This window comes from Melopsittacus undulatus, chromosome 9 (genome assembly GCF_012275295.1).
Source record: "Melopsittacus undulatus isolate bMelUnd1 chromosome 9, bMelUnd1.mat.Z, whole genome shotgun sequence".
In the NCBI taxonomy this organism is placed as follows: domain Eukaryota; kingdom Metazoa; phylum Chordata; class Aves; order Psittaciformes; family Psittaculidae; genus Melopsittacus; species Melopsittacus undulatus.
The window spans coordinates 23,274,206-23,302,027 of NC_047535.1; the positions used below are offsets into that span (position 1 = coordinate 23,274,206).

General features: G+C 41.4%; 1 protein-coding gene across 3 annotated transcripts; it reads left to right on the forward strand.

Moving 5' to 3' along the window:
- The first annotated feature begins 464 nt into the window (after nucleotides 1-464).
- On the forward strand, nucleotides 465-27,763 carry PTPDC1 (protein tyrosine phosphatase domain containing 1). Of its 3 annotated transcripts, none has more exons than XM_031049274.2 (10): nucleotides 465-504; nucleotides 16,457-16,549; nucleotides 19,374-19,545; nucleotides 20,301-20,381; nucleotides 20,604-20,722; nucleotides 21,497-21,634; nucleotides 22,334-23,538; nucleotides 24,233-24,418; nucleotides 26,315-26,425; nucleotides 27,225-27,763. In XM_031049274.2, the coding sequence occupies exons 2-10, from the start codon at nucleotides 16,465-16,467 to the stop codon at nucleotides 27,339-27,341; spliced, it is 2,214 nt and encodes a 737-aa protein (XP_030905134.2). In that variant the 5' UTR covers nucleotides 465-504; nucleotides 16,457-16,464; the 3' UTR covers nucleotides 27,342-27,763. The 3 variants fall into 3 exon arrangements, with proteins under 3 accessions (XP_030905134.2, XP_005149419.2, XP_005149418.2); XM_005149362.4 differs by having other exon boundaries at nucleotides 473-754; XM_005149361.4 differs by lacking the exons at nucleotides 465-504; nucleotides 16,457-16,549 and adding an exon at nucleotides 18,536-18,759.
- Nucleotides 27,764-27,822: the final 59 nt, after the last annotated feature.

The window sequence follows — 27,822 nt, forward strand, 5'->3', positions numbered from 1 at the left end:
TTCTCTGGGCATCCTGTGCCAGCGCCTCAGCACCCTCACAGGGAAGAGCTTCTGCCTAAGCTGTTCAATTAAATTCCCAGGTTTTAACCACTGACAAGACGCAGTGCCTCACATTGATGCCAGAGACATCGAACCGTGGTTAATCACTGCTTTGTGTACATCGCAGTGCGCGGTAGCCGCAGGAAGCCCGACGCTTGGCTCCCGCCCAGCCCGGGCCGGCACCGGCCGCGTGTCTCTGACTTGGGGTCAAATGAGTGATCTTCGGTAACGCGGCCTCACCCATGAGGTAAACCGTCCTCCTCCCGCCACCGCTCCTGCCCGGCTCCGCGCCAAGCCGCCTCCGGCACAGCGCCGCCGAGGACGCGGCCGCCCGGGAAAGCGCAAGGCGAGGCCTGGGCCAGCGGACTCCGCGGGTCGCTCCGCATAGCGGCGCATGCGCCCGCCCCAGCACCGCCTCTCCCCATGCCGGGCGTCAGAGCAGCGGCCCGACGCGGCGGCAGCCAGGTGGGTCCGACGCCGTCCCCGAGGCCCTGCCCGCGGCGGGGAGCACCGACTGCAGGAGCACCGCCCCGCGCGTCCCCCGGTCCCGGCCCGCTCAGCTCCCACCGTTCCCCCGGGGCCCGCCCCCGTTGCCATGGCAGTGCGGCCCCTTCGTGGGTAGCGGCCATGTCAACCCCCGGCACCCGGACGCTTCCTCAACCCCAGGCGTAGGTCAAGCGGCTCCCTGGGACTGCCTATTCCCCTCCTGCCCGCGGTAAGCGAGAACAGCACGGACAGAACAGACTTAAACCGCATCCCGTTAGCTGGCGGCCGCGAGTGCTGCGGCAGTCCCTGACTGCTGCCTCGGCGACCCGCGGGGCGGAGGCCCTCGGTTAAGACCACCATAGAGACTCCTGCCCCCGCGCTCTCTGGGTTCCGGAGGGTGGGAGCGGCTCTGCCCCGGCACCAAGCAGGTTCCAGAGCAGGACCGTGAGGTAACGCAGCCCCTCCTGTCTGGTACATCACACCTTCACTGCGGCGGAGGAGGTGATGGCCGGGAGTGAGGCTAGCGCGGCCTCCCTGCGGGACAGCCGGGAGGAGGAGTCCTCCCCTTTCGCAGGCGTGCTTCGTGTTTTACGTACCCCTCACCATCGTTAAATGCAGCTTGGTAGGTCGCCTTTGGAGCTGAAAGGGCAGGTGGGCATATGGCACGTGCTTCATCCAAACACTGGGTAGTAATTTTTAGATGAATCTGTTGCTGCTTATGCCACCAGCCTGTTACCATCCTCTTCAACAGACTAACAAAAAGGCGTTACCAAGTACACTGGCAATCTCATCTTTACGCGTTTTCCCTTTGCCTAGCTCCCTCTCTTTGCTTTGCTTAGATCCACGTTTTCAGGAGGTCTGCACCTCTGAAACTGAGCACCGCACCTCTGAAACTGAGCACCACACCCCTGGAGTAATTAATCCCAAAAGAACATAAAATAAATGTAAAGTATTTGCAATTATGTATTGCTTAAAAGCATTTTTCCATTTCTTATGTTCAGCAGTAAGTTTATATGAAACATACATGGAGCTACATGTGTAAGGCAAGAAAGATGAAATACAAAATACACGAGTGAGACAGTCTTCATAGCCCGATGCTGTAAGAATAGCACCTCAGAGGTATAATTAGCAATGTAATCCTCTCACTGTGATTTCTTGGGTGGCAGCATAAACCGATCTGGACAGTGTTTCTTTCACGTATGTGAGTAAACGTTTTACTTCATCGCACATCCAGTGATACCATTATGAGGTGGGGTTTTTTTGCAGTAGTAGTAAAATGACAAGTGAGAGGAGTTGTGAGTAAAATTGTGAAATCTGGCATGGAGGACGCTAGTTGCTGGGAAGGAATATGCTACACATAATACATAAAAATGGATTACAAGTGCTCAGATAAGGTGTGAGAGTGCTTGTATTTCTGACTACTAGTTTGCATTCTATTCCCAGTTGCTGGCAATAAATTCCCACATTTAAAGAAAAGTATAGTTTGGCTTACATTAATTTCCCTTCCTGCTAGTGTATCATTCAGAACTAAAGACATACGTCTTCAAAGAGAACTCTGTGGGTCTGTGATCCTGTGCCATCTGTAACAACAGAGCCGTTCTCTGCTCTTTGTGCAGACACAATTCCCAGGCATTAATTCTCTGTGTCTTTTTGTGAAACAAGGGTCAGGCTCCAGAACTGCTTGAGCAAAATACAACAAAAAACAAATTACTCCTAACCTTGCCTTTGTTGGTTTTTTTTTTTTTTTTCAAGAAAATACAGAAATTCATAACAATTTTTACTTCTGATCTTGGGTAGTTTGTTATTGCTGAAAATGATAAAAACATGTAAAACCATACCCATTTCCTCGGGTTTCTCTCCACTCTGGATTTTTTCCTGGCCTTAGTCTTCTGTCAGGAACATGAGGGACAGCCACCTGCAACTCTTGATCTCTGACCACACAGTAAAATTTCTTTGACCTCTTTGGTTCTTCGCTCAAGCAGTTCCTGTGTTAAAGAGCTTGACCGTGTTGTTCCTCAGCAGAAAGCACATGATAAAATGCCTAAATGGATTGGCTGCCTTAGAGCTACCTGATTTTCTTAAAATTTCCTTAGTTCATGTAGCTAGTTTGCCATTTTTGCAGTTCTGTTTTGTTGTGCATGAACTCAGCCGCTGTTCTGCATTCCCACTGCAGTGTTTCATAGAAATCACACATACTTTTTGCAAAGGTCATCACAAACTGGTTTAATACATGGTGGTTCTTGAGAAGTTATAAGATTTATGAAAGAAGGATTTCTTCCTAATTTCTAGTTTCCAACAGCTGCTATTTTAAAGAGGGAGCTATGTATGCAAGTAGACTATTACTGGATGAGGGCTTTGCAGCCTCGTGGGTACCAGTGTGGCATGTATGTAGAAAAAGAGCTGTCCCACAAAGCAGAGCTAGATGGGGTTGCTGTAGCACTCTTTTCATTGTTACATCTACATCTAGTTTAAGTTGCAATTTTTCTTTAATTTTAAAGCCTGTGGCTAAGAAGAGATTCTAGACTGTTCTCATAGGCTTGGAGTCACCTTTTGCACTAAAAGGCCATTGAATGCCCTGTAAGTAATAGTTGATACAATTCTTCAGTTTTAGAACTGTCTTTTAAATGTAAATCTTCACACTGCTATGTTATGTTGCCTATACTTACCACTTCATTACATTTCCATTTTAGCATTTGTTGTCAATTTTGGCTAATAGTGGAACAAACAGGAAAAGGGAGACTGATGGAAGTACAGATGAAAGAAGACGGAGATCACAGGGGGGCTGCTGCTCTGGGATCTCATTAAGCAGCTAAATGTGTATTTTTCTCAAAACTGTAACACTGCCTGTAGAGTCAAAGCCTACTGAAAAGCCGGTTTTGACCCTGCTTTTTTGATTGATTTACAGTGGTACTGCATTGTGCTGAAGGGACATAAATATATGTATATAAAAAAATCTAAAAGCAAAACTTGTAGAAAGTCTTTGAGAGCATTTCCTAAAGTTTTAGAGTTACACAAAACTAAAGCTGAAAATAAAGCAACATGAATTGATTTTTATTATCCAAAGTGTGAGAAGAGCAAAAGCAAAATATGAAGCTGGGAATGTCCAAAGCCAGCTAGGAATCTAAATACATAGTTTTTCTAAATTAAAATGAACTTCTGAGTATATTAGGTTTTAGTAAAAATTAAGATTTAGGATAATTTGATATTTTGATTGTCTGTGTGCCAATGAAGACAGTGCTATCTTAGCAATGGTCAAATAATTGCATCCAGCTCCTGATGAGAGATTTTAGAGTTTTCTACCCACCTAATCTGATAAATCAGTACCTAAGGTGACAGAACAGGTGGATTTGCTAAGACCACTGTAAAGTAGCCATGAGGCAGCCCGTGCAGTGCGAGAGAAATAAGCTGCCAGAAGCCTAATAGTGATCCTGTTTTACTTAGCTAAAAAGCTTGATAGTAGCTTTAAATGGCAATTATCATTCTATAGAATTTACCAGAGGACCTGGGTTTCTTAATTTGATTTAAATAAGAAAATGCTGAGCCTAGGGAGATAAAAAATATGATTTAGTCACTAGCATCCCACCTACTCTGTGCATTCTCTCCTTGGAAATGGCAAATTATTTCAACCTAATAGTCATCCTCAGTTAGCATGAAGCCTTGTCTTGGCAAAAATATGATGACATAGCCTGTTCTAACAGACATGTTTGGCACCAGTTCCTGGAACTAGCTAAACTTTGCAGACCTCTAGAGAAAAACAGTCCTTTAGCTGGATAAACTGCCATTAGTTCCAATGAGTACACATGCAGGAACAGACCTAAGGGGCAACCCAGCCCTTAACACCTACAGTTTGATACAGCAAAGCACTGGGATCTAAACCATCCAGGAATTAACCCCCTCTGGAGTCAAATAGGTGAATAGTGTTATTATATTATCCATATGAAAATAAACAGTATATCAGTTACTGCTCCTTAAATGTGAGCATTTAGAGCTTTCCCCAAAATAGTATGCTCATATTAAGATTTTAATTAATATGTTAGTTACCCGAAGCTGCTTTTTGTTCTTTAGTAAAGTGAAAAAAATGCTAACTTCCTCCATTTCCTGCCACAGAACACTTTACCAGATGCTCCATTTGTTTAACACGGGTTTTGTGTGCTGACACTTGAAAAACGTGTGTCCCTTTACTCAGAATTCTTAGACTCAATTGATAGAGCCGCTTCTCATGACTACAAACCATGCCTAATGATGCCAAGAAGCAGTGCTGCTAACAGGGAGTGTTACTTGTGCAAGGACCTTCAGACAGGGAATCTGTCAGCGCTTGATCTAGCCTGGAAGTGTGCCCCGCCTTGAGCAGGATGTTGGACTAGCTCTGCCCTGCATTTTCCATGATGCTATTACAGGTTTCTACCAAAGGTCTGTAATTCCCATGAAGTCAACACTTCTTGCATTCTCCTGGGCCTCTTGTCACACAGGGACCCACTGCCAGGATCAGTGTTTTGGAGGTTTTGAACCTTCCAGTTCCACCTGTGGGCACTTAGCACCTGTGGAACTGAAACTTTTACCCACATACGAAAGATGTGCAGTGCAGGATTTCAGGCTTCACAGTCTGTTTGGGGTTTTAAGTGCCTAAGGTACCTTACTGTGCATTCTAAAGTAGCATACAAGTCTTTGGAAGCCCTATTTTGGGGCTTTTTTTTTCATAAATGTCTGTACATTTACATAAAAATGTACTAAAAATGGTTACTAAAATGACTGGATGCAGTTTAGTTCATGCATGCGATTTTTATTTTTTTTTTATGTTCCAGTATCAGTAAAAACGAGATGTGGAATTTTAAGGGCTACTTTGTTAATTTCTCTCTTTGCTCCATGAATTATTTTTTCTATCTGAAAGTAGTAGGATTCTTCATCCTGTTTTTATTAGCGAAAGCCTGGCTAGAAAATTATGTCTGAAAATTAACACAGCAATTTAGTCTTGTTACATGTCCCATCTCTCTGTTAGCCAGAATTAAGGCAGGTGTTTAGCTGAGATGACTCTTTTGGAATGAATGAGGTTGTGGCATCAGCTTTGAGTTGTCTCCTATAGCTTGGTTACCTTGCTTGCTTAAACAGTACACATGCCCTATCCACAGAAGCTTGCACAAATATTTTGTTTCTAATTAATCATGAAACATTTACAATGATGAGCAGTGAAATGTGCGTAATAATGCTCGGAAGTTTTAATAAGACGTGCAGGGAAGCAATTTTTTTTTTGTCAGGTAATAATTAGTAGTTGGAATTGATTTAGTAAAATAAAGTAAGATATTGTAACTTATTTAGCTTGTTTTATTATTTCATCTAGTACTTAGTTAAATCAACAGAGTCTTTGTGTTTTTTTTTTAGTAGATTATATCTTTTACATTCAGATGAACTGTTTTTTGTTATGGTTTTGAGCTATTACTTTTAACACAGTAATTTATATCTCAATGTAAACACTTCTATGCTTCATTTGGTGAAGCTGAAAAAAGCTTTGTTCAGAGTGAAGCAACAGATAACACCGAAACAGTTTGTCTGATTTTCTTTTCATCCTATTTCAAACTTAATGCATCAGTTTCACTGTGATTAATTTAATTCACAAAATTACCTCTGTAGCTACTTGCATAGCTGTCTGATGCATGCAGACACACACATACATATATTTGCTTGTAGTTGATTATAGGAAAATTAGGTGAACAGAAAAAGATGGAAAATTCAGTTATTAAAACATCAGGTTGGTGTGGCCTGTTTGCCTCAATCCCTTTAAAATCTAGGCAGACACAGAAAGCAGTTTATGGGATGATTATCTGCACAGGCCATAAGGCAGTCCTCATATAGTCTTAAGTGAAGAAAAGATAGTTACTGGCTCCTCCCAGATTACCATCAGGAATCCAATTAACTACAGGAAATACTGTGGCAGCATCATTTGCTTCTCTTCTGTAAAATGTGAATTCCCTACAGAATATTTCCTGTGGTTGATACTGCAACAATGAAGGGATCAACAATCACTTACTCTTTTTGCAGGGCAACAGGTAAGGCATTACAATGAAATTATTGAAACTATTCATAAACTTACTATGGCTTTGAATATGAGATTAAAGAATAATTCCTCTAATGAGGTAATTTTTAAACTTTTCCAATTCTGAATGCTATTTAAATGTGTTACTGACAATATTTCATTCTTCTGTATGTAGCTGGTCTTACAAGTCTGATGGTCTCTTAGTAAACATGATATTCATGATCAAGAATACCTGAATCACCAGTTCTGTTTGTGGAACAGTGAATGTATTCATTTTACACCATCTCCTTTATGGTTCTTAATAGTAATTACTGACTGCCAGCCTGTTCAAGGTAGTTTAAATAACTTCTGTTAACTACTGAGTTCACACTACCACAGAAAGCTGGTGTGACTTAAGATAATACGAATCAAGTCAGCCGTAGACATGTCCCTCAGTTTAGCTTGTAGTTTCTTGCCATTTATGTCAAAAAAACTATGATTAGCAAATACTGAATCATCAGACCAACACCTACATCATCTAATGAATTATATTCTTTTGTCTCTTTTGTGCATGAAAGCAGCTACAGTCCTTTGTAAATATCAAACTTAATGATTAAATGACATTCACCTTTTACTGAAACAGATGGGGAATATTTTTTTCCCAAAGGGGGAAAAACACGTACAGAAATAACATATCAGTTCTGGTTGTGGTCCCAGTGAAATCAGTTTTACGAGAGCTGCAGTATTGTTTTACTGTGCAATTCACATATAACTGAAGTATAAGAAAAATTGGTTAAATTATTACCTTGACTTCTCTGTCCCATATCTTGAGTAGTAAATAGTTCACATTTCAAATAAGCTGAGGGAATTGAGCTGTGTACCTACTAAATACTGGATGCTAAAACTGCCTTCAAGAGTTCTGTTAACTGTAGCTTAAGTATTTCTGAAATACCTACTCCTCACGATCCTACTTACTGATATATACATAAAAACAACACTCCTTGAGGCTGTTTTAACACAAAACAGTTACCTATGATTTTTACAGCACTTTAGAAATAAATTCTTTGTTATTCCCAGCAATGTTAAAATCAGCCTGTAGTAATTTAAAATACAGTTTCCTCTGCCAGTGCTTCCTGTAGAAGTGATTATGTCTCAGCAGATTTGTAAGATTTTTCTGTTAAAACTTTCATGATCTGCCAATCTCAAAACACCAGATTTAAAGCCTAAATTTAGAGACCAGGTTATAATGTAGTAGCTCTGGGTCACTTCGTTAACATACCCAGTCCCCCTTACACTATCATATTTTTGCTTAGTCTTAGTTGTCTAAGTTAACTTTAGTTACCTCTCTAAAACATCTTACTCGTGCAGTTTAAGAACTTTGCATTTTGGCCGTGAAACTTTATCCCATGTGATCTGATGTTTTGACTTCTGTGGGACTGCTCACAAAAGCAAAGCTGCTCAGGAGGATAAGTACCTGCAGAATCAGGCCACAGAGTAAATGTTAGAGGTATTACCCGAGTGCTTAGGTACAAAGCTGACATGGCCCCTACCTGAGTCTGTAGTCAACCATATGCCTTTAAAAATTGCACTATGGGATAGTTCCTTATATGTCACTGCAATGGGGAGAGGAAAATTCACTTTAGAAGGCAAGAAAATGTTAATAAAAACCTCCAAATTTCATGTGAGAGTGACAAGCATCAGCATTTGCTTATAGTGTATGAATATATGAGGTATAAAATAGCTTTTATTCTACACTAATGTTTTAAAATTGAAATCTTGACCAAGATTTTTCCACGTTCATACATAAATGTCATCTTTTGAAATGTGTGGTCAGCTGTCATATTCTTACTTACCAAACACACATGGGTCTGGAGAAATGAGACATCACTATTAGTAGAGAATTCCACAGAAATCCAGTGGGTAGCTTTACAATGGGATTACTGTTTGTGCCAGCAGCAGAACTGCCCCAACTGGAATTTTTCCAGTCTGGAACACAAACTTTTCACTCTGCCCTGAAAACATGTTCTGAAGTAAAAGATAGTAATTGCATCTTTTAAATAAGCTTCTTAACTGCTAAGGTAGAGTGAGACCAGCATCTTCTTGTCTCATCACTTTTTGGCTGTATGATTGTTTTCTGGCTGCTAAAACATTGGACATTGTTCTTTTCTCTCACTTTGTTCTGAAGCAAAAATTCAGCCCTGTGACTGGAAGCCACTGATTTCCAGATCCTGAAATACTAGAAGGAAATCTTCCTTGTTACAAGGCAATGACACCTAAGAAAGTTGCTAAGTGTGTAGCCCCACTGCTCGTTTGATGCGTCCACACTGCAGCCTGGTCACGTGAACCAGCATGATAAGCCTCCAGTGTGCTCCTTCTTTGTCAGCCTGATCACCAGAAAGGTCCAGAACCTCCTTCATTGTGGATCTCATTTGTCCTTGCTGCATGACACTTAACTACTCATCCTGTAACTTCACAGAGAGAGTGCTTTTATTTCAGAGGAAATGAGTGTGGACAAGATGCTGCTTCACTCCTTAAAAAAAATGGAAGCACAGGGTGCCTATACTACTTCCTCTGCAAGAAAGCCCCCTCTCTACATGTATGAAACAGTGAGCAGGGCTTGATAGCTATCATGTTACCAAAGGCAACAAGTGAATCAATGGTGCAATGAACAGGAAACAAAAAATGTTACATCCTTTCCGATAGGAATTGATCTGCTCAAAATCAGACCCCCCCCCCCCACCTCAAAAATGCATATAGACATCAAACCAAGTATAAAATTCACACCTGGAGGGGATTTTCTGAAATATTCCCCTTAGTCCTTGACATCTGATGGTGTACCATGATTTCTAGAGATCCTTGTTTCTTTGGGCAGTGTGATGCTGCTGGTTGCTTCAGACAGCCAACAGCACAGACATTATTTTCCCCTTGTCTTGATTTCATTAGCTGTGTTGTTCCTGCACATTTAATGATACTGCTTCCTGTGATAAACCATAAAGAGATGGAACATTACCTGAGACACCATTCTATGTCTTGAATGGGGACTGAAACAGCAGCTTCTTTGCTGTCATGGCAATAGAAATGCATGTCCCAGATACTGAGCGGATCCGATTAAGGTGGTACCATGATTGCCACAAGCACATTCCTCAGATGATGAGGACCGTGACCTGGAATAACACTTTGAGCTTGTTTTTTTCTCCAGCACCTTTCGAGTGTTCATGTGACAAGCAAACTGCTGAAGAGGACCTTTTAGGAACTAAGAGTACCTGCTACATAGAAGAATCAGGAGCGTCAATTCTTTTACTTAAGCACTGTTTTTACTATTAACACTCTATCTGTGCAGGAATGTAGTACCCCTCTCTAGTAAGATCAACACTGAGATAGTAGTTCCTGTCCCAAATTACATTTTACATCTGTTTGAGGGAGAGCAGTAGAATTCCGTGAAGTAATTTGTCATAATCTTGCTCCACTTTTCTGTTTCAGAAATAAATACAAGTGAATTGCTCACATGGATTATACTGTGCAATTTAAAACACTTGTCAGGAAATAATACAGCAAACTGACAGGCACGAGGACAAAATACTGAAGTCAGTTGGAACTGCCTGGCTATACAGCACAGGAAATAGGGTTTTGGTGTACCTTCTGAAATAAAACCAAGGGAGCTCTTATTTGCTGCACTGCAAATATACACAGTGTTTGCCTCTGCCATTTAAAACAATCTTGCTAGTATTCTGTAACACTGTAGGTATATTATCTTCTGCATTAATCTCCATCTCTTCCCTTTTCAGTTAAGGGTCCCTGACAGCCTGATTTCTGCTTAAAAAAAATAAAAAAATAAAATGCTTTATGTAATCTGATCAAGCTATTAGAAGCTATTAAGAGTTTTAGGAGAACCTTCTGAGAAGTAGGAACTCACAATTTTAGTTAATTCAACTCTTATTAATCTTAAAAATTATTTTGGGGAATAAAATAATTTCTTTAGCCACAAAGTTCTCTCTGATCATGAAAGCCAGCCTTTGCTGATTTCAAAGTCTCCTGGGAAAAGTACAGAGGTTCTGGAACTTCTCCAAATAGAATGCAATTATATGCAAGCATTCCTGCCTCTTTATTAGAGGATAGACTTTTAAAAGTGCAGAGTGGGATGCTCAAAGTAGCTGAGTAGAAAATGCTCCAGATATTCTTTAAACTTTAATAAGATTAATTTTAATTCACAGTCCTATTAATATGTTTACATTAGAAATTAATTTCTGAGGATCACTGAAGTTTCAAAGGGCCTTTGTCTTTTACAGACACATGCAATTCTTATGGTTTTGAGGCAACTGGTATAGCAGTATTAAAGATTTATTAATGCGTATGTGCATTCTGTTCCACCTTTAAGCATCATGACAAGGACAGAGCTATACTACATGACTGTCTGGAATAAAGTCCACTAGCACTGTTGGATGAACAGTTGATTCTATCACATATCAAGTATGTGATAAATAATGTAATATCTGCATGAATGAGATTCTATTTGAATCTGTTTAAATATTTACTTAAAAAACATCTATGCAGAATTACAGATAAAAGGTGGACAATAAATGTTAACACCACACTTGAGACTGTTACACCACCTCATCCCCACGTGCTATTTATTCTTTTAGCAAACCTGTCTTTTAAAACACTATGCTGCTGAGTCCTTATATTGGTTTCGCAGAATTTGGGGCCTAAGTTTTGTCTAGTTAGTAAAATTTCTATAGTTGCACATAGAGCAAAGATGTACTTAGTTTGGTATAAAAAAATGAGGTTTTGTTATACGTGCAGCAATTTTTCTATAGAGGTAATGAAGCAGAATGGTAATCTTACACTGGGTAACAGTATCCACTCAAAAGCCATGTAGATGTTTAATTCAAACATCAGAGTGGCTGATATGTTCACATTTACAGCTTTCCCTTATGTTTTTTTTTTTGTCAGATAGAAGGTCTTCAGAATCATAGAATCATAGAATCATAGAATAGTTAGGATTGGAAAGGACCTCAAGATCATCTAGTTCCAACCCCCCTGCCATGGGCAGGGACACCTCACACTAAACCATATCACCCAAGGCTTCATCCAACCTGGTCTTGAACACTGTCAGGGATGGAGCATTCACAACCCCCCTGGGCAACCCATTCCAGTACCTCACCACCCTAACAGTAAAGAATTTCTTCCTTATATCCAGTCTAAACCTCTGCTGTTTAAGTTTCAACCCATTACCCCTTGTCCTATCACTACAGTCCCTAATGAATAGTCCCTCCCCAGCATCCCTGTAGGCCCCCTTCAGATACTGGAAGGCTGCTATGAGGTCTCCACGCAGCCTTCTCTTCTCCAGGCTGAACAGACCCAACTTTCTCAGCCTGTCTTCATATGGGAGGTGCTCCAGTCCCCTGATCATCCTCGTGGCCTCCTCTGGACTTGTTCTAACAGTACCATGTCCTTTTTATGTTGAGGACACCAGAACTGCACCCAGTACTCCAAGTGAGGTCTCACAAGAGCAGAGTAGAGGGGCAGGATCACCTCCTTTGACCTGCTGGTCACACTTCTTTTGATGCAGCTTTCTGGGCTGTGAGTGCACACTGAAGCTGGCTCATGTTCATTTTCTCATTGACTAACACCCCCAAGTCCTTCTCCGCAGGACTACCATGAATTTCCTTTTTGCCCAACCTGTAGCTGTGCCTGGGATTGCTCCAACCCAGATGTAGGACCTTGCACTTGGCATGGTTAAACTTCATGAGGTTGGCATCAGCCCATCTCACAAGCATGTCAAGGTCCCTCTGAATGGCATTCCTTCCCTCTAGCGTATCAACAGAACCACACAGCTTGGTGTCATCGGCAAACTTGCTGAGGGCACACTCAATTCCATTGTCCATGTCAGCGACAAAGATATTAAACAAGACCGGTCCCAACACCGATCCCTGAGGGACACCACTCGTTACTGGTCTCCAGCCGGACATTGAACCGTTGACCACAACTCTTTGAGTGTGACCATCCAGCCAGTTCTTTATCCACCGAGTGCTCCACCTATCAAATTGATGACACTCCAATTTAGAGACAAGGATGTCATGTGGGACAGTGTCGAACGCTTTGCACAAGTCCAGGTAGATGACGTCAACTGCTCCACTCCTGTCCATCACTTTTGTAGCCCCGTCATAGAAGGCCACCCAATTGGTCAGGCAGGATTTCCCCCTAGTAAAACCATGCTGCTGTCACCAAGCACCTTTCTCTTTTTCATGTGCCCTAGCATGCCTTCCAAGAGAATCTGCTCCCAGATTTTGTCAGGCACAGAGGTGAGACTGACTGGTCTGTAATTCCCTGGGTCATCCATTTTCCCCTTCTTGAAAATGGGGCTTATATTTCCCTTTTTCCAGTCGTCAGGAACTTCACCTGACTGCCATGATTTTTCAAATATGATGGCCAGTGGCTTTGCAACTTCATTCGCCAGCTCCTTCAGGACCCGCGGATGGATTTCATCAGGTCCCATGGACTTGTGTACGTTCAGGTTCTTAAGATTGTCTCGAACCACATCCTCTCCTACAGTGGGCCCAAGGTCTAGGTTTTCACAGTCCCTGCATCCACCTTCCAAGACTTGGGTGCTGCGGTCAGAGCCTTTGCCAGTGAAGACCGAGGCAAAGAAGCCATTCAGAACCTCAGCCTTCTCCAAGTCCTGTGTAGACAGTTCTCCTGAAAGCTTCCAGAGGGGGCCTACATTGTCCTTAGTCTGTTTTTTAGCCGCTACATACCTATAAAATCCCTTCCTATTATCTTTAACATCCCTTGCCAAGTTTAGCTCCAATTGGGCCTTAGCTTTCCTAACTTGGTCCCTAACTACCCGGACAACATCCCTGTATTCATCCCAGGCCACCTGTCCTTGCTTCCACCTTTTATAAGTCTCTTTTTTCCTGTGAATTTTTCTCAGCAGCTCCTTATCCATCCAAGGAGGTCTCCTGGCCCTCCTGCTGCACTTCCTTCTAGTCGGGATGCAACACTCCTGAGCTTGTAGCAGGTGATCATTGAATGTTAACCAAGAGTCTTGGGCCCCCTTGCCCTCTAAGGCTATATCCCATGGAACCTTGCTAAGCAGGTTTCTGAAGAGGCCAAAGTCTGCTCTCTTGAAGTCCAGGGCAGTGAGCTTACTGCACGCTCTTCTCACTGTCCTGAGGACCTTGAATTTGACCATCTCGTGATCACTGCATCCAAGACTTCCCTGGAGAGTCACATTTCCAATGAGCCCTTCCCTGTTGGTGAACACGAGGTCAAGCAGGGCACCTCTCCTCGTCGGCTCCTTTATTGCTTGCAGAAGGAAGTTGCCTTCCACACAATCGAGAAACCTCCTGGATTGCTTGTGCCGGGCCGTACTGTCGCCCCAACAGATGTCAGGGTGGTTGAAGTCCCCCATGAGAACAAGGGCCTGCGAGTGTGAGGCTGTGCCTGTCTGTCTGTAGAGTTCTTCATCCACAGGTTCCTCTTGATCAGGCGGTCTGTAACATATCCCCACAGTAATGTGTCCTATCACCGATTTCCCCTTAACCCTGACCCACAAACTTTCTGTTAACTGATCACCTGTCCCCAGACAGAGTTCCATACTCTCCAGCCTATCCCTAACATAAAGGGCAACTCCCCCTCCCCTCCTACCGGGCCTGTCTTTTCTAAAAAAGTCTATAACCTTCCATTCCAACACTCCAGTCAAAGGAGCCATCCCACCATGTTTCCGTGATGCCTATTATATCATAGCCCCGTAGATGTGCCCACATCTCTAATTCCTCTTGTTTATTCCCCATGCTACGGGCATTTGTATAGAGGCATCTGAGCCGAGCTCCAAATTAAGCCGGCTCAGTGGCTGGAGCGGCTAGAATATCACTACATTGCTCAGAGTATTTATTATAGGTGCTGACAACTGACTGGGTGTATTGGGATGGAATGATGCCCTCCTCCCCCAACACATCTAGTTTAAAGCATCCTTGACAAGTCTGGCAAGCCTCCCAGCAAAGCCACTCTTCCCTTTCTTTATCAGAGCAGTTCCACCAGCCCCCAGTAGGCCTGGCCTACAAATGTGGGCCCCATGTCCAAGACACCCAAACCCTTGACTATGACACCACCCTTTTAACCATTTACTAACCTGTCCAATCCTCCTAGCCTTTGGAAGGTCCTCCCCTCTGTCTTGGAGAATTGTCAAAAAGACTATCTGAGCTCCAGAACCCCTGACCACCTCTCCCAGAGCTCTGTAGTCCTTCTTTATACTCCTCAGGCTACTACTATCTATATCCCTAGCACCCACATGTATCACTAGAAGCAGGTAATAGTCCGTGGGGCTTACTAGAGCAGGCAGCCTCTCCACAACATCCCCGATCCGTGCCCCATTTAGGCAACACACCTCCCTTGTGACCGGGTCAGGCCGACAGATGAGCGCTTCTGTCCCTTTCAAGGCAGAGTCCCCTACTACTACAACCCGCTGCTTTTTCCTGGTGGCACCAGTAGAGATCTTCTGTACCAGTGCACCAGCCGACTGTTTCTGATGCAAGTGCATTTCCTCATCAGCCCCCTGCAGGACAGCAAACGGTTCTGGGTGAGTACAGCAGATTTAGGAGGAAGCCCCTTGCTTTTAATTGCTCTCTTCCTCCTTTGGTTGTTTTTTTTTTTTTTGTTACTAATTCCCAGCTTCCCTGATCAACAGCCTCCTTCTTTCCTCCATGAGTTAGAGGGGAATCTTGAGGCCCCTGTGCTGTTTGGTCCTGGAGCAAGCAGTCCTGCTTCCTCTCAGCTTCCCTGACATCTTGCAGCTTACTGACAGCATCCCATAGCTCAGCCACCTGCTGCAGGAGAACCTCCATCAGGGAGCAGCGAGCTCAGCCCTGCTCATTCTGCACCTTTCCCTCACAAGACCAGTGCAGGCACTCTCTACATTCCAAGCTCTGCACCGCAGCCTCCCCTCTTACTGGCTCTGTCTGGGCGCCTACGCTGGCCACCACTGGGGCGGCCGGGGCAGCGCTCCCAGACCGGACCCTGGTCATACGGCGAGTGCTCACCAGCCCGCTCGCCTGCCCGCACAAACTGCCTCAACCCGCTCTGTTTGCCCCGTTCCCGGTCGCCGTGCTCCCTGGGTAGGTTTTTAACCACTCACAGTTGGTGCCACTCCTCCTGTCTCCGCCCCTGGTGAGTCACCTCCTCGCGGTAGCTGAGCTCTTTGCAAGTCCTGTCGAGGACTTGAGGCTCCCTCCTCAGTGGCTCTTGTCGCTCTGTGGTGAGGCTCCTGGACGCTGATCTCCCCCAGCTGGACTTGTATTAAAAATTATACTAAAACAAGGGAAAAAAACAGAGTTTGCTGCTTAAACAGATGGCTGTGTTCAGGTTTATTGTTACAAGAGAATTGTCATATATGTGACTTCAAACATGTCAACAGACTAAAAACAAAGAAGGGAAGAGAGCAGAGAAGGCATAAAGCCTGTGGACAGTCTGTTTGGCAAGTACCAACTAGAACTATAAATGGCGCGATGTAGAAGCGGTGCTGACGTTATGATACTGTTGATTTTGCTGAAACTGCCCATTACAAGATTTCAAGTCAGGATCTCTGGTCGTGTTTTTACTTTTAAGAATGTGATAAAATCAACATGGCTTTACATTAAATGAGTTGAGGGATTCTTGTCCGTCTAAAACACGCATTTACAAAGCACATCATCAGTCATACTCTATAGAGCTTGAAATGCACATTCAACTAAACTTCTAATTGCTAGGACAGAGAGTGAGGCTGTTGAATTTCAAGATGACTGCACCAAAAAGGCAGTACAGGCCCTGTCAGACTGCCCAGTTCTTGGACAACTTCATAACCAGGTGCCAGGTTTGTTTTTTAGCTTTATTGTGCATTTTTGAGCTTCTGTTACAGATTTTCAGTGAATGTTATTACTGTTTCAACAGGTACTGCAATGGCTGCAGGAGTTCTGCTGCAAAATGAACTACCATATTCTTCATTGCTAGAGAGCAGTTTTTATCTTGCAAATATGAGTTCAGGTAATAATTTTTCTCTGATATGGCAAGAAAAAAATGCTTCAAGAAATTCAGAGGTGGGGGGAACCACCCCAAAACCACAAAAAACCCCAAACCAAACCTCTGCAAAACCCCAAACTATTTTCCATTGAAAATTATAAACCCCAGAAATACTATCCCCAATTATAAACATAAAATATTTATATACAAAACCAAATTGCATTACTGTATCATTACCATGATGTGTTAACATGTCAAGCTTTTCTGTAACATTCCTGTTGTCAGATCTCTTGATTGAAGAAACTGTAATTTTTGTGCTCAGAAATGGCCCAGCTCTCGGAAAAAACAAACACACCTTTAGCAAAACTCCCCTTCCTAATAAAGTATTTCCACTCTTACAGGATGTAATTATTTCTTACTGTTTTGGGTCAAATCCTGCTGCATTCAGGAGGAAAATAATGACATGCAGTATTTTATATTGTTTATTTCTGGCTCCACTGTCTTTTGATATACACTGAAGAAGAATTTCTGGGTAGAGAAAAAGAATTACATATAAGAAAGCAATATAATTAATTGGAAAAGATCCTCCATGTTTCTTGGATATGCATAGCACCTGAAATAGCCTTTTTCATCTCCTCTTCCACCCAACCCCCAAGATAAAAGTATATTTAACTCTTTCCTCATCTCTTTATACTAGCTTTATTGCTGAATTACAATAGTCAGAGTTTTGAGACAACAGCTAACAGAGTCAGTGTTAACATTTTCCTTTCCTCACATGACATCACTACTGATGTTTCAGGCCTGGTGCCTGCAACAAACCTTGCCACATTTCCTTAAGGACTGAGGTGCAGTACTCACAGTTTAGTCACTCAATTGCTGTTCAGTACCTAGAAGAAATAGTAGATTTTTGCCTGGTGAATTTTTACTGGAAGAGAGCTTTCTCTTATGCACACTCATCTATAAGAGCTACTGGTTTTGTAGTACAAAAAGAAACACAGGTTGAATGTGTCTTCAGGAAAATGCAGCTGCTTATTGAACAAAGTTATGGTGGGTTTTCTTGATTTCCCCATCTTTAACCTACAGTCAAATGCACAGACAATGGGATGACAAAGTTTAGAATTGTTGCAGCAGTCTCTTCTCCACACAGTGGCAAGAAAATGTGCTTTTGAGAGTGCTGCAGTCTTTCTGGCCAGCTCATTCTCCTTCTTAGCACACTTAAAGAGAAGTGAGAGGCAATTTGCCACCTAATATCTACCTTCAAAAGCCTAAAGCACTCAACAGATCCATCTCCTCCCCCCCATCATCTGCTTTATCTCAGTCTGCAGGGCTAACAGCTTTGCTTAATAAAACAGCTGTGCCCTGAAAAAAAAAATAAGTCTTTTGTTTTGAATAACACATTGTGTTTTGTTAGAAGATATGAATGGTGCAGAGTGAACAGTCTACAATTCGTCATGTACTGAACCATTTCAGTAGGAACACACTAATCCCAATCATTACAGAGCTAATGATGCATTTTGGAGCAACTAAGTGGGGGAGGAGAGGTGGTTGTGGAATGTCTAACCAAAAGGTGGGGGAGTATAATGTGCTTACATACAGATTTCTCAGGAAGCTGAGTCTCCAGCTACATTTTGATTGTTCTTTTGAATTCTGTATTTTATGCCTTAGTGAGTTCTGAATGCATGTTATTGACAATGAACTGAATACCCACATTGTTTATGGAAAATGTTTTGGTTGTTCCCAATCCATTTGCAAAATTATCTACTTGAAATGCAACTATTTTCATCGAGCAGTGGAACAGTTTGTCCCAAAGAGGCTCCGTTCCTATAGACTGGAGCAGCCCCAAGGATGGCTGGCAGCAGCTCCTTCGCTGTTAGTTACTATGGAGATAGCTCAGCCCATGCTGATGAGCTGCTGGAGCACACAGAAGGATGCACAGCTCTACGCAACTTCAGCACTGAGCAAGTTGGGTTTCCTATCGGGGAACCCTCAGCAGCCAGCTGGTAGCTGGGGCTGGTCAGTCATGCAGGGCTCACCCCGGAGACGTTCGGCAGTCAGTATTTTTAGCAACTTTTTCCAGGGTCGGAGGCATTCCTCCTCCGATCCCCTGCTTCGCATCATCCAGAGGCGGCGGAGCTCAGCTGTTGAGGTCCTCTCATCATCGACTCACCGGGTTATGGTGGCGGTGTCATCTCTGAGCCCCGAGGAGCTGGATGCAACTTTTCCTGAGAAAAAAAGTAAAGTACTTTTTGTTAAGACTGTTGGCAGTTCTGGGCATTTTCTTGGTATTAAATGAATATACTTCTGTTAACTGTATTTTATAGAAATGCATAAAATACTCAGGTTTAATTATTTTTCCTGTTCACTCATTCCTTACTCAAGAATTAATACATGCTTTTCTCTGTGACAGCTGAGTTATAAAGAACCAGAAGCACATGTTCACACATAGAATCATAATATGATTAGGGTTGGAAAGGACATTAGGATCATCCAGTTCCAACCCCCATGTCAAGTGTATGACTGAGTATTTAAGTATTTTTGATTTCAGGTGGAAGAGGACAGTGACATGTTTTTCTGTTGTGAAGGGTATTGCACACCTCTAAATCTGTCAGAAAAACTAAAGTTACTGTGAGAAATGACAACTTCTGAAATAATGCAAGCAATTTTTTCCCCTCAGAATGCTTCCTTGAAGTCTGTGTTGAAAAATGAGTCTTAGATCTATATTCCATGTATTTATGGGTTTTGTAACTTTATATTGATGAAGTTGTACCGTTAAGGTTGAACTGACACTTTTAAGGTGGAGATGCATTTCTCAACTTTCTTATTAAGTCTGTTTTTCCCTGTGTTCCAGGAAGTTCGAGGCGTCCGACAGCAAAATACACTAAAGTAGGGGAGCACCTTCGCCACGTCATTCCTGGCCACATGCAGTGCTCGATGGCATGTGGTGGCCGTGCCTGCAAGTATGAAAACCCAGCTCGATGGAGTGACCAGGAGCAAGCCATTAAAGGGCTCTACTCTTCTTGGTAATAAGCAGCGTCTGCTCTCACTAAAATGTAATTGCATCAATTGTATTTATTAAAAGAGAGAATTTGAAAGAAAGTAATGATTTCTTTTTAAATCAGCTGCTGCTAAGATATAACGATAGCTTGGTTCAGAATTAGAACTTAACAGTAAACCATAATGACCATTGTACGTAACCCAGTAAAGATGATGAAAGATTTCTGTCGACATACACTAAGTTTAGTTCAGATCCAAAAGAATAAATAGTTATATGCAAGAATTACAAAGAACCTGCTCTGGATTATAGACAGTCCTTCCTGAAGTTTAAAATGCAAATGAATTAAAATGTGTTTATAATAGAATTTAGAACTAAAGGCATTTATTAAAGATGAAAGGCGTGTTCTGAAATGTGCTTATGTGCAGTAACAGTCAGGTGAAATGTGTCTCTACATTCTTAGTGATTTTTTTTTGCAACAGCGAGTGCTGTTCAGCACATACAGGCCTTAAAAGGCCAAACGGATCTGAATTTTTTACCGTGTTTATTGGCCTGGCATTTAAACAGTTCCAGTAATTGTCTTTTGATTGTCTTATGTGTACCAGCTTAACAGGATTTATCACTTACACTATATGATAGTAGAATTTACTGAAAAATAAGTTCTGGTTAATCAGCAAGATATTTCTGTTGGTTTTGATCATCACAGAGTATTCTTACTTTGATAGATTCATATCCAGGGAATTATTAATAACAGCATTATTATCTACTTTTCTGATTTTTCAGGATTACAGATAACATACTGGCTATGGCTCGACCCTCAACAGAATTAATGGAAAAGTACAAAATTATTGAACAGTTTGAAAGGTAACAAATTTAATTATTACTTACTATAAGTATTACTAGTGTAATTCCTGATCCATCTTCTCTTTCAACATAGATTTGGATTGTTGATAAAGATCCTTTCATTTTAATGATAGACGGGTAAAGATTTATTCTCCACTAAGAATAAATGCGTGTTTCAGAAAATAAGGGATAATGAGATTTTGGCTGCATATAATACCTTGACTCATCTATTCTTTCCTCAAGATGGGGCATTAAAACCATAATTAACCTTCAGCGTCCTGGGGAGCATGCGAGCTGTGGGAATCCACTAGAACAAGAGAGCGGCTTCACCTACCTTCCTGAAGCTTTTATGGAGGCTGGAAGTGAGTCCACTCCTGCTGCTCTTCCTCATTAATTATTGATTTTGGCACTTACAGGTGTTTGTACTTGAATTCTTGTGTGTTAAAAGCAGCTATGTAAGAAATGTTACACAAAATGGGATATAAACATGAAAATTGGCAAATATAATTGAGAGTGAATAACACATTGTTGAAGGTCATCGATATAGAGTGAGACATAGGGTTTGTGTTCTGGTGTTTAGAATAAAGACAGGACTAGAGCTGGTTAAATCTGTCTTTTTCTTCTGAGTTCACAATTAATGTGAACACCATTAATGACATTTCAAATTCTGCTACAATTCCTGTTTTCTTATCTAGACTATAAAAGTTTTTTTTCATTGGAGGACATTTGCAGTGACAGTATTTTTGTATTTTCATGTTATGATGAGATGAGGAGAAGTGCCTCTCTGTAGGAAGCAGCTTTTGACTGAAAAAGTGCTTTTATTTCTAAATTGAAAAAAATTACCCTCTCTCTATATATAGCTCAGTAATTGTGGTATGAATCACTGCATTTTATTACACCTTTTACATTCTTGCTGAACTTTAGTTTGACAAATCTTTGCTAGCTTTATGTATTTAAATTTCAATAGCAAGCGTACAGTGCAGTGGGAAAATGGTGTCTTGCAAAGAACATGTAGTTAGACTCTAAGATCCATTATGCAGTTTTAGTGCTCTCATTTATTAGTCATCTCTCTGCTGTGTATAGTACTGAAAACTTCACACTGGGGACGGCAGAAAATAACTCTCTTTTTATTTTAGTTTATTTTTATAATTTTGGATGGAAGGACTATGGAGTGGCATCTCTCACTACTATACTCGATATGGTAAAAGTCATGGCTTTCGCCTTGCAGGAAGGGAGGGTGGCTGTTCACTGTCATGCAGGACTTGGTCGAACAGGTATGTGCTCTCCTGCAAAATCCACAGAATTCTTTTTCTCTGGTTAGAAATGATTAATAGTTTGTTTTGATTCTGTATCATTGCAAGATATACATCTATAAAATGGTTAAAAATGCTTAAACACATTTCTGAAAATTATCTGAATGGCTACAGGAGATCAACTTTATTATATTAAAAACAGGACCTGTAATGTTAGAGAGTTTTTGAATCTGTATAATAATTCCCTGTTCTATTCACATGGGACAGCTTTTTTTTTTTAATGGGAAAAATTCACCTGTACTTTCATTTCACCAATAGTTTCATTGTCCAGTATTTATTACATGGTTACAAACCTGCCACTCACTTTTAGATGAGGCAGATTTGGTGGAGCAGCTAAAATCTGTTACTTCTTTCAAGACCGTTTTGCCCATGTCTTTGAAATGCACATATAGATGCCCATAGAAACCACCATTGCTCCTGTGTTCACAGATGATGGAACTCCCAGAGATGCTGTGGTGAGAAACTATCTCTCACTGAATGTGAGAATGGGTTTGCTATCTTGTGACCCAACAAATGCAACTATAGTTCAGTAAGAGCATCACATGAGAGAGGGCATAAAGCCTATATCTTCATCTATATTATTCTTTATCCTATAGTTCCACTAAGTATTTGCTTTAGTCTGACAGTTCTTCAACTAACGCTTGTGTTTATGTTTTCCAGGTGTTCTAATAGCTTGCTACTTAGTTTTTGCAACAAGAATGAGTGCTGATCAAGCCATTCTTTTTGTCAGAGCAAAAAGGCCTAATTCTATTCAGACAAGAGGGCAGTTGCTATGCATCAGAGAATTCACTCAGTTTTTGGTTCCTCTGAGAAATGTATTTGCATGCTGTGATCCCAAGGCACACACAGTGACCCTGTCCCAGTACCTGACCCGTCAGAGGCATCTGCTCCATGGTTATGAGAGTAGGCATCTCAAACATGTGCCAAAACTTATTCATCTAGTTTGCAAGTTGTTGCTAGACTTGGCTGAAAACAGACAAGTGATAGAGGCAGAACTGTTAGATCTACCAGATCTCTCAGCTGAAATTGAACAGACTGTTTCTCAGTTAGTGTCCACAGAGCTGCACAGAGAGCTTGCGAGGCAGGACAGTGATACATCCAACTCCCACACCAACTCGTCCATTTTTGAGACTCAGGATTCTCTTTTCTCTCTGGGACATGACTGTGATCCTCTTTGGAAAAGAAGGAATGTTGAAGGCCTCCAGCCTCTTACTCATCTGAAAAGGCGTCTAAGCTATAGTGAGTCAGATTTAAGGAGAACTGAGTTTCTTCTAGAACAAGGAGAAACTGCCTGGACAGTACCTGCTCAGATATTACTGTGCAATAAACTTAACCAGAACAGTGGTGAGGAATGTTCTGCCACAGATGACCAAAAGCCACAGTTTGATTTACACGAAGGAGCATTAGTGCATAATACATGCATGTTCTGGAGTCAAGGTAAATTCAATCTGGATGGACGAAAAGATGGATTCTCACTTCATCACAGAAGGAACTCTACCAAAGAAATGCCACGCAGCAGAACCTTCTCTTCAGGTCTATCATCTGTCCACAACACCAGGGAACCTGGAACACCAAGGCATAATTTTATCAATGAGACTGATAATAGAAAAGACCACAAGACTAATATGTATAGCAGAAGAGTCTGTGTCTCTGAGGACTCGGATTCTTCTTCTTCTTCTAAAGGGAACTTTTCCATTGGATGTGAAAGCCAAGGGAGCAAAGATGTGTCAGAGGCAATTCCACACATTGTTATACAGTCAGAATTAAGTTTGGAAGCCCGAAGAGTTTTGGCAGCAAAAGCACTTGCAGATGTAAATGAATTTCTGGAAGAGGATGAAGTGAAGCAGAAGGTAGAAATGTGGCAGGTAATTATTAACTTGTTTCAATGTTATGTGCTCTGCATATTTTACCTAGGTTAATTCCTAGGTGGCAAAAGTTCCACCATGAGCTTTGAAATGGCACTCTGGGACACCAGTTTATACTGTGGTTCAGTGAATGCATGTGTCAATTACAGGCCACTTCTTTCAAAAGCAAGGAAAATACACCTACAGTTTTGGTCTCTAGCAGATTAGAACATTGCTTCTGGTTGTGTTCATTCTTTTTAGTGACTAATGATAACTCATGCAGTTACTTGCAGTTGTAACTTGGCTGCTGGTAGCATAAGAGTACTACAGATTTTCATGTAGAGCTGTGTTGGTTTTAATCAGTGCTTTCTCAGAACTCATCACAGGATTCTGTGTGTAAAAGAATTTAGTAGAAACTTCAATGCTTATCCTCAAAGCCAGCTCCTCCTGGCAATGTTTGAAGTTGGAATCCAACCTGGTTTATGTATTCTAGTAGATGATGGGGAGGTTCTGAGCTGCACTGTATGTCATCCTTCTGTATTAAGGGATCACTTGTGTTACTGTTGGTAAATACTGATGCGTTGTAAAAAATTAGATATTTTTTGCAGCTCTTAAGTTGTGGGGTTTTTTTTGTTAGAATATAAGCAGCCAAGGGGAATGTTGCCCAAAGGAAAGAGATGATGCATTTTCAGTTTTGTTTTGTTTTGTTTTGAAGAAAGAATTGAATGCTCGAGATGGAGCTTGGGATAAAATCTGTACCGAGAGAGATCCTTTTATCCTCTGTAGCTTGATGTGGTCCTGGATAGAGCAGCTGAAAGAACCTGTTATATCCAAAGATGATGTTGACATGCTGGCACAAAAATGCACAGAGTCACAAGAGGCACTTTACTTACTGAGAAAGGTAGATCTTTCAATTAATGCTTTAACTGCCAAGTACATTTTGTTTTAAAGCATGTTAAATGCATTTAATGGCCTTCAGACATGGGGATTGCATTTGACTTCAGTCTTGTTCAAAATAAGAATGAAGATTATTGTGGTATTGAAGACTGTAAGTTTTAATCGGTACTATGATGATTAATATGATAGGAAAAATATCAAATACTATCTGTGAACACTGCTGAGTAGAAGCTCACCTTCAGCATATTGCCCTGCACATTCTGCAGAGAGAGATCCACAGGCAAAGATGAGAAACCTCACTGTAACTCGATGGATGGCTTTTGTTAATATCCCATCTGAAAGCTGTGCTTCATGACTGTCATATTTGCTGTGCAAGCATCTTAATCCATTAGCTTTGGAAGACCTGGGACAAGGAATATGTAAAATTTGCCAATTTGAGGAATCAGAAGCCAGGCCAAATTCTTCAATATAAATCACAACTGTCCATCTGTATTCTGAAATCTTTCTGAAAAACAGGTACTTCTGGTCCCAGCTGTTAAACTGTGCTTTCCCCAAAGGGTTAGATGTGATGTATATAAAAAAAACGAAACACCTTCCCATGAAACAACTCCCCTCTATTCTTCTCACATAATTCCATTTCCTAATTCTCTGTTTTTGAAGTATTTATGAAGAAAATAGCGCCCTTCTTAACACCCTACAGATATGCAGGAATACAGATTCCAATAAACAGGTGGTCAGAACTCTTTGTGCAGTCACCATCTTCGTGACATGACGTTCAGAATAATCGAGTTCATCTAAACCCACCATGTTTCTTCCTGAAGCATTCCTCCACTCTGTCAAAGTCTTAATTTTCTATTTGTATGAAATGAAAAATTACTGCCTGACACGTTATAAATGAATAGAAATGATTAATAATTAGAGGGATTTATATTTTAAAATATTGTTTTATCTTACAGTATCTTTTATAAATTGTTTTGGAATCCCAGAATAGTTGGCAGGAACCTCTGGATGTCTTCTAGTCCAACTGCCTTTCTCCAAACAGAGTCAACTGCAGCAGGTTGCTTGTATGTGAGATGCTTCAGTCCCTGAATTATCTTTGTGGCCCTTCACTGGACCTGTTCTCGTGTGTCAATATTCTTCTCGTACCAAAGAGCTCAGAGCTGGAACCAGCTGGCAACTCTCTGTTTAATGCAGCCCATGATGCTTTTAAGCTGCCCTTACCACAAGGGCCCATTTCTGGCTCATGTTCAACTTTGCATGCACTGGGACACCAGGTTCTTTTCTGCCAATCTGGTCTCCAGGCAGTCAGCCCCTGGTATGTACGGGTGCATATTTAGCTACTCCTCCCAGAAATCTGTCAAGTTTTAATGTAATTGTCACCAAGTGAAGTCCCTGGAGTGTGATTTATTTCTCTTGGAAAAGGGATGGAACTAGCACCCCAGAGATAACTTCACTCCCTTTGCTAGTACTGCCCAGGTGTCTTCCTGCAAGCTTCCTTCAGTGGTTTGCGGAAAGAGCCTTAAACATGCATAACATCTGGGGCTGAGAAGATCAAATCTCACTTTTCCCATGCCAGTTTCTCAAGAATGCCACTGTTTTATAGAGGACCTTTAAAAATCAGTCTCCACATGCACCTCCAACCTCCTAGAACTTTCCAGAGCTGTCTGTGCAACAAACATGCATCTCTTGCAAGACAAGAGTTTCTTCCACCATGACTGAAATAATAATGTAGAGGGTTTTTTTAGGCTGTTGAAAAGTCCCTCGCTAACTCCTGCACCTTAAAGATTCAATACATGAAGGCACAGTCTGATATTTAAGCAGCACTTAACAAAACCTGAAAATTAAATGTTCTTCATGTAAATATTTCTTCTAATGAGCTGCTGTTCCTTTTGCCCACCAGGAACAGTGTCAAACTATCCTTTGTATTTTACACTGTGTGGTGAACTTGCAAATGCTACCAGCCAATGTGGAGGAGGCCTTACTTGCTCGTGCTATTAAAGCTTTCACTAAGGCAAGTAACCATCTTTATTTATTTGTTTTAAAGCATGGAGGGTGCATTAACAGAGCAGGCCTCTGTGAGCAAAGTCACAGCAGTTCCTTCACACGTAGTGTCCACCTGCTTCACTCTCTCAGAGTTTACATGTAATAATAACCAGCCTACAGAAAGGGTATGAAATATTCTCAGCAGCATTAAATTCTGTCTCTACAGCCTTAATCCTTTGGTCTCATTTATATGGGTTTGGATCACTGCCAATTCATGGGCTTCTTCAGATTAAGGAAAAGATAATTTTTTAAGGCGTAAGAATAATTAGTCACTGGGAGTAGCTTACCAAAGGCTTCTGTCGATTCTGTACCACTTGGAGCCTTTCCATCAGATTAAAATCATATTCTGAATTACACTGTGGTTCAGTCATGTTTTGGGTCCTCAGTATAGGTTGTGCATAAATAACTTCTGCTTTTGGGATCATTTAATAGCAGTGCCAGCTTACACTTGCCATTGCTTAGCTCAGAGCTGCTTGCTTCTCCAATTCAGCAGGCAAAGTTATATGAACAGAACGTTCATCATCCTGCTTCCTAATCTCTTGTAATCTACAGACATGTTCCCTGTTGAAACAAGTGACGTTTCTCCTTCTATGAGTTTGTTTTACTGTCCAGTCAGCGTAACATTGAAAATACTCAGCATTAAGTACTTCACCATGAAACACAGGTTTCCTTTGATAAATCTTAAAACTTTATGTAGGTCATCACCTTTGCATTTTGCTGTATGACATCAATTTAACAACTGAACTTCAATTTCTCCCTTTTATCAGACAAGCTTCGATTCTGAAAATGGACCATATGTTTATAACACCTTGAGAAAAGTATTTCGACAAACACTAGAAGAAAAAAGAAAAAAGCTTAAGAAAGGAGCAGATAATCCCTCTTGATTTCTACACAGCTATGCCGAAGAATGAGATGGGCCCACATTTTCCAGCTAGTGTATTTTGTGCTATTTGGCATGATTTACCTAACTTTAGGTAACCGCAGATATTAACAAGGCATTTTATTTTCATAAAGCGTGTTCTAGTGACAGTTGTTCTATTTACACAGTTCTAAAGAGCAGCTCCTGTGTACTACAGCATTTGGTTTCAGATCCTGTGCTTTTATATTGTGAACTGTTTTCGCTTTCAAATGTATTTATTGGTTTAGAAACCTCTGTCGTGGGCAAGCAACCTGACTTTCAAGTTGCGACTGCCGTAAGATCAGTGCCATGGTACACAAAGATTTAATGGATGGAGTAAATACGAATTATGAATGTTTACATTAATTTTACTTTGCAGAAAATAAAAACTGAACTTATAAAACTCCATTTTGCTTGTAGAAATTTCCAAGTAAGACTAAGAGTAATAATGACCAGAGCGTGAGGTC

Excerpts from the sequence above, each read along its gene's own strand:
- PTPDC1 (XM_005149361.4), top strand. The coding sequence starts at position 18,546 with ATGCAGGGCTCACCCCGGAGACGTTCGGCAGTCAGTATTTTTAGCAAC. Across the intron at positions 21,635-22,333 it reads TGCAGGACTTGGTCGAACAG|GTGTTCTAATAGCTTGCTAC; the intron begins GTATGTGCTCTC and ends TATGTTTTCCAG. Across the intron at positions 26,426-27,224 it reads CTATTAAAGCTTTCACTAAG|ACAAGCTTCGATTCTGAAAA; the intron begins GCAAGTAACCAT and ends CCCTTTTATCAG.